At 53.8% G+C, this 9,243-nt stretch overlaps 3 protein-coding genes across 3 annotated transcripts; 1 reads left to right on the top strand and 2 right to left on the bottom strand.

Moving 5' to 3' along the window:
* Nucleotides 1-1,711: 1,711 nt before the first annotated feature.
* On the top strand, nucleotides 1,712-2,785 carry J4E83_000737 (uncharacterized protein; the record flags this gene model as incomplete). The annotated part of the gene is made up of 1 exon (XM_049327698.1): nucleotides 1,712-2,785. One exon carries the CDS (start codon nucleotides 1,712-1,714, stop codon nucleotides 2,783-2,785), a length of 1,074 nt encoding a protein of 357 aa, XP_049193843.1.
* Nucleotides 2,786-2,989: 204 nt separating this feature from the next.
* Nucleotides 2,990-4,667, bottom strand: J4E83_000736 (uncharacterized protein; the record flags this gene model as incomplete). Its single annotated transcript, XM_049327697.1, has 2 exons — nucleotides 2,990-3,244; nucleotides 3,300-4,667. The coding sequence occupies 2 exons, from the start codon at nucleotides 4,665-4,667 to the stop codon at nucleotides 2,990-2,992; spliced, it is 1,623 nt and encodes a 540-aa protein (XP_049193842.1).
* A 496-nt stretch (nucleotides 4,668-5,163) lies between these two features.
* J4E83_000735 (uncharacterized protein) lies at nucleotides 5,164-9,037 on the bottom strand (the record flags this gene model as incomplete). The annotated part of the gene is made up of 4 exons (XM_049327696.1): nucleotides 5,164-5,837; nucleotides 5,887-8,658; nucleotides 8,712-8,799; nucleotides 8,846-9,037. The coding sequence occupies 4 exons, from the start codon at nucleotides 9,035-9,037 to the stop codon at nucleotides 5,164-5,166; spliced, it is 3,726 nt and encodes a 1,241-aa protein (XP_049193841.1).
* Between the last annotated feature and the right edge of the window lie 206 nt (nucleotides 9,038-9,243).

Below are 9,243 nucleotides of genomic sequence, written 5' to 3'. Positions count from 1 at the left end.
GCTACCTCGAGCATCAAATCGACAATGTCGCGAAGGCGTGTCAGCAGAGTGCCGACTGCTCGTAGACGATGCTGTCGTTGCCGTGGAAGCGGTGGTGTGGATGTCGTTGGTGGGGGAGAAGTTGCGGCGGCGATGAGGGAAGCCACGAAGCTGTCGTTTAGCGGCGCCGCGAACATCGATGCGAATGAGCGAGCACTGCAAGACAGCAGAACACACTGGCTGCATGCATAGCAGAGGGCCAACGCGTGTCTCGTGAGAGCGCGATGAGCAAGACGGCGGCGGAGGAGGGAGGAGGGAGGAGGGAGCAGAGTCGCCCTTGCTCACCCCCGAGAAGGCCGTATTATGAGCATACGCTTGATGCATCTATAATCATCAGCGGCCGAACGTGGGCACTTCGCTCGCTTGTATGCTGCTGCCGCTGTGAGCGAAAGAACTGCTTGCGTGCAGTCTCCGCGTCGCCGCAAGACGTGGCAGCCTTGAATGTCTTCAGGAGGCGCGTGTGCATCTTCAACGCGAGCTGCAACACCGCGACGAGCGATCTCAAGCCTCAAACAGATGGATATTGATGCGATGATGATGAAAATGCCATCTCTAAGGCATGCAACGACGTCGAAAATGCACTGACGTAAACTTCGCCCTTCCCCGTTGAGGCATGGCTTCCGACATGATTCGCGCGCCATTTCGAACTTCATCCCATCTTTCTTCCTCCATCCTCATGGATTGCCATCAGCAGCAGCAGCACGACAAAGCACTCCAGGGACTCCGCATATTTTCTTATTTGTCTCTTCTGCTCAGCATGATGTTACTCTTAAGGAGATTGCCACGCACGGTCCGCACACATGGGATTTCGACCTCCAGCCCACCAAGCCTTTCACCACAACAATGCCCTGGATATATAAGTCTACTATTTTCCAGTTACTTCGCCTTCGGGCATCTCGCATTTTGTAACGATACAGAGAAGCTTAGCATGGCCTCTGCACTAAGGATGACACGCTCAAAGCAAAGAGAAGAAACCATTTTTTTGCAGTTTTTTTAGGCTCTAGAGTTCGATACCAGCGACCGACCTTTACGATCGCCGGGCGTATTGCAAATTTCTCTTTTTGGCAACTTGGCGACGCAGGTGTGCAAGGAGCGGTGCACTGCCGACTCAGTTTTCTGCCAAAGTCTAGACGATTCTCCAAGCACCTGAGGCCAACCCATTGGCATCGTAGAGCGGGCCACTTCTCGCTGATCTGGTACAGCTTGGATCCTACGATGGGATATTGGCAGTCCTGCGTTGGAGCATATGGCAGCCTCGCGTACTCCATGCATGTACTTGAAGCTCAATCCTGTAAGACTCAGGAGCTGAGGAATTAACATGTGTCTTCGCATCAAGAGCCGACAGTCACGGTACACGTCGTACGTGCCTGGAGAGTCTAAGAATATACGGGAACTACAATGCTGCTGCTACGTATGCGGCAAGCTCCCCTAGTCCTGTCGTTATGTTGTTGTTGTTGCTGCCCGAGGATATGTATGACGTGGTGGTCCCAGCGCGCACAAGGCCTTTGTTTGTATGCAGTTTCTCACCTTTCCCCAACGATAGCTTTGACCGCACACTCACATCCCCGCGCTCCCCAAAAATTCAGACTGTACAGACCTGCCACCACATCCTCTCATCTTTTCATACCACACACGCACACAGCGTCTATCAGCAAGTCGCAATTCATACACAATGTCACAAGCATCCTCCCTCCTTCCGCCCTGGGCAAGCCGCGAGTACTGGTTCCCGTCAGAGGGCGAGCGCGATCACTTCGCTTCGCAGTATGGAGAGTTCATCATCAAGATGCTGAAGAGCGAAAACTGGGACGAGTTTGACAGCAGGGACGCGGTCGTCCGCATGGCTAAGGCGTACATCAAGGAGATGTATGAGGATCCACACTACGACGTTCCCGCCCCCAGGGTATACGACCCCGCGACCTTGACCGAAGCCCATTTCGTCTTCTGGGCACATACCTCGTCAGGGAGACAGGAGGTCGAGGAGTGGAGAGACCTCCGAGGAATCGTCTACAAGGCCTTTGCAGCTCCCCGCTTCCTCCGCGAAATCCTCACCAGAGGTACTCGACTACACTCCGAGTGGTCGAGTGGAGGAGTCCGACTCACCGCCGCCCAGGATCTGGCGACAATAGTGCTGCGATCTGGGAGGGTCGTTTTCACGGAGAGGGACATTTCTGCCTGCATATGGCGGGGCTACCGAGTCCATGAAAGACAGGACACGTTCAACGAATGTGCCTTCAAAGTACAAGACAAGATCGACGAATATGTCTTGAAAGTACAAGACAATTTCGACCAGGACTTCCCTGTCACCGGGATGGATTTCTGTGGTGAAACACAATTCACCATGCGACCCGGACAGGAGAACAAGATCTTCGCCCCATGGTACGATCTTGGCCAGATCGGATACCACGACATCCCCGACTGGCCCGCAAATTCGAACATCGCTTCGCGATTGATGACCGACCTGCCCGCCGAGCTCATGCTCATCGTTCTTGAAAACCTCTTCAAGTTCGATCAAGACATCCACATTGTCTTCGACCACGACGAAGACGAATACATCTTCATTGTGGAGCGGGAGCAGCACCTGAAGGAGTTCCCGCATGGGCTCCAGGGTGTAGAGATGCCAATGGGCAATTTCTGGAAGCTACCATACTGTCACGAATTCTTCGCCTTTGGGGCGACTGGAGAGGCGAACCGCGCGATGATGATGGGTGTGTTCCACAGGAACAAGTTCATCGTACATGATGACTAGCCCTAGTCCGTGGGGACCTTCAAAGGTCAAACCGGGGGCGAGGGAGACGGTATAGGTATGCCGGGCGGATACGTGGGCTGGGGAGGGGGAGCGGTGTCGCTGTGGTGAGGATGGAGGACCTCCTGGGGGCTGTATGATAGTTTGAAATTTGACTTTTCATGTACGCCTGACGTATACCACTCTACTACTTCTACATGATATTGCTTACACGGGAACTCTCTGAGATACACCGGCCCAATACTTACACCTCTCCTCTAGCATGCTGATGCCACCTTGTCGTAGCCCACTCGCAGTGACCAAGAATTGCTTGCCCTCTTCCACATCCGGGACGCCGGGTATGCTCGAATTCGTCACCTTGTGCGCATTCGGATCGCCAGTCTGGATGAATGAACCCATGGCGCCAGCATAGCCTTGGTAAGTCAGAGCATCTGTTTGCTGGATTGAACCGATCGTGTTCCACTAGAGAAGTCAGTACCCTGCATCAATATGAAAGAGACAGTACAGATGGACTTACGTATTGCACATCACTCGCATGCTTAGCAGGCGAGATAGTGTACTCGATCAACCATCCCTTCTCTGCCTTCTTCGAAAGCCAATACGACGGACATGCCAGTACGAGGTCGCGGTACAACAAGCCAGCGCGGATATACGTCGAGTTCCAACTGATCTCCTCCGCTGTCCCCACGGCAGGATACATCCTCTTCACCTCCTCTCGATCCCCCTCCGTGAAGTCCGGCAGAAAACCCCTCAACCACCCATCAAACGACGCGACCGAAGAATTGAACCCATCACTCCCCGTCTTAGCATTCGCAAACCCAGGCGGAATAAAGTTCTCCCCCTCATGCAAATTATAACTCGTCAACACCATCTCCGCATTAAGCGCTCCCTTCTCCACCACACTACTCAACTCCTCCTCCAGAAACCCATCATCAATCACCGGCCCGTACGTAAAAGACGCAGTAGTATACTGCTGACTCGTACTGAGCTTTAACGCACTATCTCTCAATCTCTGCACATCCACCTCTTTCAAACACCTAATCTCATCTTCCACACCCGCACAGCCAACATCGCTCAGCGTCTGACTATACAGATCCTCCGCCCACACGCTGTCGTACCGGTACGTTTTAGGCCAGAACGGACTACTTGCCAACGCTTTCGTGAATAATCCCTTCCCTCGGTTCCCCGTCGCAATCGTCTGCGCAACTACACTGCCGCCGCCCGCCGACTGTCCCCAGATCGTCACGTTTCGTTTGTCGCCACCGAAATGGTGGATGTACTTCTGTATCCACTTCAACGCAGCCTGCTGGTCCAGTAAACCGGGGTTGAGATCGACGTCCGGATGTTCTGCTATTTTCGACCCTGGCAGGAAGCCGAAGACGTTGGTGCGGTAGTTGGAGTATACGACTATGTAGTCGTTGTTGTTAGAGACGTTTAGCACGGGGTAGCCTGAAGGCGGGATGCTGAAGCTCGCGCTGCCACGGATGAAGCCGCCGCCGTAGAAGGTTAGGAGGACGGGTCGCAGGTCTTGCTTTTTTGTCCAGGGGCGTGAGTAGAGGCCGAGGTAGAGGCAGTCTTCTGAACCGTTTACGGTGCGCTGCGGACACATGTCGAAGGCTTGGTCGGTGTCGTATGTGCCATTGGTGATGTGGAGCGGTGGTTGGGGTGCGCGGAATCGGTTTTCGCCTGCTGTGGATGCTGCGAAGGGGATTTTGCGGTAGTAGGTTAGGTTGTATGCGGAGGATGATGCGCCGCGGAAGGTACCATAGTCGAGATGGACGATGGGGTTAGATGCATTTTGATGGGGATACTGGGTTGGTGATGCAGAAACGGATGTGCCGCTTGCCACGAAGGCGAGGATCACAGAAGCGACGGACAGTAACATCGCAACCAATGTCTTTTAGCGAAACTCACGATCGAACAGGTGCGGTCGTATGTACATATACAGGATTGGAGATACCAGTCTAATGCCATATTAGCCCCTTCTCCGCAAATTACAGCAACTCAATCCCGGCGCCCGGATTGCGGGGACGGCTAAAACCAGGATAGCATGGAATGAACGTCAACAACAGTCGTCCATGAGTCGCGACATTCGGTGCATTTTGCGCCGAGCCTCTGTAGGGGAAATGGACTAGGCTCAACTTTGGAGATGTTCCGTATGACGTCGATCATGAGTTTCTCCGGCTGACGTGACTAGAGCGGATGTGGCATGGTGGAAGTCTCGACATCTAAGCAACACCATGTCCAAGAAGCAATGATTGAAGAGTATTGAAGAATGCATTGCCCAGGTGACGCTCAAGCTGTCTACTATCAACGCCGTCGTAACCCATAAAGCTAAGTCGTAACATCATAATGCCAACCATGCAAGGCACGCTTCACGTCTACTTCCTCTCGCCCTTCCTTCCGGTCTTCTTCAACCGTGCAGCAAGATCCATCATACCGTCCGCCCAGACAGACATTTCCCTTTCTTCTTTGATCTCGTTCCCACAGAAGTCGCGCAAGAACGCGCCCATCTTCTCCTCGCCGTATTTCTCACCGTAGACAACCTCCGCTCTCATATTGACGTCGGTCTCGATGCCCTCCTTGCCTAGACTAACGCCGACTTCAAATGTAGCCTTGACCTTTGTTTGAAGGGTTGGCAACAGCATGTTCGCGGAGATTGCCATGCGCTCGTCCGAGAGGATGAACTCTTCGGTGATATAGCTATGCTCAAGCCAGCGAACACCCTCTGCAACTGCAACAGCGGTGGCCCAGCCATTCTTGACAAGGGAAAGAAGCGAGGAAATTCGGGTCTGCGCCTGCGGGATACCATGAAGATGTGCGCGGATGAGCTGGAGGAAGAAGCGCTTGCTTGTTGTCAACGCACGAGGATGTGGTGTTGCTGAATCACCGATGTAGGCAAGCGAGATGGATCCGTTGGGTGTGTTGGAGCCGGTGGCGAAGGCAGAAGGTACGAAGTAAAGTTCGAGGTCGTTCATGTGTGTCATTGTGATGCTGTTCGAGGAAGCGGACGTTATGCTCCATCCGTGGGCTTGTTCAAGGGCAGTGAGTTTGGCTAGTGTGCTGTTAGTGTAGTTCGCGTTCATAGAATGAGCATTACATACCTCTCAGACTGCTGACTTCGCTTGTAGACCAGCCGCGGCACTCTTCTCGTACACGTTCCGCTGCTTTGATCTCTTGGATGCATTCGACTTTGCGGTCTTTAGCTGCCTCGATGCGTGTCTCCTTGTCGACAAGCTCTTGTTGCAGCTGGGCAAGAAGCAACTTCTTCTCTTCCAACTCGGCATCGGTAGCAGTAAGCTTCTCTCTCGTCTGCTCAAGCTCTTCCCGGTCACAGCTGTTGAGTTCATCATGACGCTGCTGTAGTTGCTTACACTCAGTGGACAGACGTTCCTTCTTCTCAACTAGAGGAGGCAATGTCTCGTCAAGAAGGCGCTCCTGTTTGATCAGTGTGGATTCGTCATGGTTGAAACCGTCCATGGTGTGGAGGAGACCAGCTTTGAGATCGTGCAGCAGCGTGCTTCGCCATGTATACCACTCTCCACGAGCCTCGAGGCGCGCGTTGGTCTTGAGGTTCTTGAACTGGTTGTCCATGACAGCGCGCTGGTCCGGGGGTGCAGTGAGGTACTCGCTGAAGAGCAATGGGTTCTCTTCTAGTACGTTGGCCTCCATAGTACGGACAAAGTGGCGACCGTCTGAGATGTACTTCTTCATCTCGTGGCATGCATGCTGGTACAGCTCGTACTCAGGCAAGGTGCACGCTCCAGCCACAACGTAGCGATCTAGAGATTCCTCCTTCTCCTCTACTTCCACATCATGGAAAGCGGAAGGAGCAGCAGTATGGCGTCGCTTGGTCGTACTAAGATCCATGAAGCGAATCTTGGTCATGTCGAGGAAGTCTTGCAACGAGATTCGCTCAACATCCGACATATCTTCTGCCACACCACCCTCGTCGTTATTCTCCTGCTCTGGCTCTTCACCAAAAGCGACTCGCTTCATTGGGCTCATGCTTTGCCTGAGAGTCGCTTTCTTGGGTGTCGGAGTTGGCTGCTTCGGAGTTGGCTGCTTTTGAGGAGTCTGTGACTTCTTCGGCGTCATCCCCTTCTTCACTGGTGACATTAATGTCTGTTTTCGTGGGGTAGATAACAGCTTGATGCTGTTGCTCAAAAGCGCGGTGCTCTTGAGTGTAGGCTCCTGACGTGGTGCATTCAGAGGACTGAACTGTACTGCAGACAGTGACGAACGTCGTCGGTCAAGTATTGTAGCTGCAATCGGGTCCTCGGGAATCATCATGGGTGTCCTCTGCGGCGTAGGGTTTGAAGGAGTCGCAACAGCTTCCTTCTCTTTGGTCGCACTCAGCGGAGTCCGGCGCACAAAAGGCGAAGGCTCGACCTCCTCAATATCCTTCTGCCTGACAATCTCTGGTGTACCAGGGTCAAGGGTGGGATAGGCCACATCCCCTGTCGTACTTGGAGTGATGTCTTGCAGGACCTGAGACGCTGATTCGGCCTCGGCCCTCAGAATGGAGCTCCTTCGTCCAGGCGACTTCTTTGGAGACTTCCGCGGTGTCGGTGTCTTGGTTACTGAAGCGGGTGTGTCGTCTACGGGTGTTTGTGGTGTCGTTGTTGAGCTGCCAGCACGCCTAATACCAGGTCCAACGATTTTTGTGAACTCCATGGAAAGGTCTTCATCTTCGACCTCATTCTCCTGGTCTTCCTGTGCTTGTTGCTTACCATTCTTAATGCTGCCCACAGCCAGTGTGAAGTCCATCGTCGCATCATCAACGTCGCTTCCAACACTGGCACGTCTAGCTGGCTCCGGCTGTGGCGCTTTCTTAATCGCTCCAATTGCCATTGTGAGGTCCATGGTCGCATCTTCTTCGCCGTGCTCTTCGGATTGTCGACGCTGTCGCAAACTGGTACGCCGGCTTGCAGTGCGCTTTGCAGGGCTACCTTGGTTTTCATCGAGCAATGAGACCCTCCTCTTAAGACTCTTCCTCCTGTTTGCTGGTTTGTAAGATGCCGCCATCGCCTGTATGCTTCCAAGTGGCATGGTAAGGTCCATGGTCATGTCGTCGTCGTCGACATCTGAGCTCGCTGCGTCTGAGCGTTGTTGTTGCTGTTGCTCCGGCTGCTTTTGTTGTGGTGGTGGGGGTACGATGCGGCCTACTGCGCGCGTGATGTCCATACTCATGTCGTCGTCCTCGCCGGCTACGGTGCGTGCTGGGGAGAAAAGAGGGCTTGCATTCTCCTTGTCATATTGTGCGACGAAGCTCTTCTTTGCCCAGGGCTTGAAAGATGCAGTGACTTCGTCTTGGGCGATCTCCATGCTCATGTCTCCGTCATCGTCGTCGAAATCCAGCTTCTGAGTGCCTGCCAAGTTTGCAGCCTCGCGTAGCGCAGCGTCCAGTCGAGCGCTGCTCTGCGATGAGTCCTCAACATCAGGTGAAGCTCCAAGACTTTCTGTGGCATCATCGATATCCATATCCTCAGAGTCGCTGCTTCCGACATCGTTTCCACCAGGCGAAGCATTGTCCCCGCTTAGCGGGCTTGAGGAGTAGACGTCGTCGGGGTTATTGAAGTTCATCGGCGGTATGCCTGAGCTCCGGCGGTTCTTCTTTTGGTGTTGCGCGCGCTGGCTTTCAGGCGACGAACTGGGCTCTGGTTGAGGCTCTTCGGCTTGTTCTGGTGGTGTAGACGGTGGCTCGGCGGGGTCCGATGGAGGGGCAAGCGATGCCGGTGTGGATGCTTGTGAGACGTTCGAGGCTCTGCGTGTGGCCTCCGATGAGGCGGACGAGGTAGTCGCATCGCGCATGTACTCGACTACGTCCCATGTGTGTAGAGTGGCTTCCGGGGCGAAAGACACGCGTCGCCTTGCTAAGCATGTGTTAGTCAAGCCTACAGGTTGATTTTACGCTCGAAACACGTACCCAGCGACTTGCGGCGCGCTTCGCGCCGCTTCTTCTCATCTTCATCGTTTGAGGCTAGAATGGACTTGACGGCGGGGATAAACGCAGACTATTTGGTCAGCATTCACTTATACAATCGCGTGTACGAAGCATACCTTTCTGCGGTTTCCAAAACTCTCCTTCAGCGGAGGCGCCTCCAATTCCCCCAGACCTCCAGGGCCGATACTCTTACTACGCGTCTTTTTCTTTGGTGATAATGCTGCTTTCTTCAGAGGCTGCGTCGACGCCTTGAACGAGCCATTCGCGATTAGGCCGTCGGCGATATTCTCTTTGCCTGCTTGCGCCATGGTGGAGTCGCGATTTGGTGTGTGGTGGTGGTGTTCGGGATGACAGCACTCATGTAAACATGGAAGGCGCCAACCCAAACAATGGGGTATGAGGGCCCGTGCGCATTCGCCTGGTCTTGTGACAGCGCTCCCCGCGTCGTGCATGGCATTAAGAGCTGCACGTTCGCGGCCGTTTTTAATCTATTGTCTATTGCGAGTCTGCCTAA

This window comes from Alternaria metachromatica (genome assembly GCF_023757995.1).
Source record: "Alternaria metachromatica strain BMP 0045 chromosome Unknown scaffold_1, whole genome shotgun sequence".
NCBI lineage: Eukaryota > Fungi > Ascomycota > Dothideomycetes > Pleosporales > Pleosporaceae > Alternaria > Alternaria metachromatica.
This window is presented reverse-complemented; position numbering and strand designations above follow the sequence as displayed.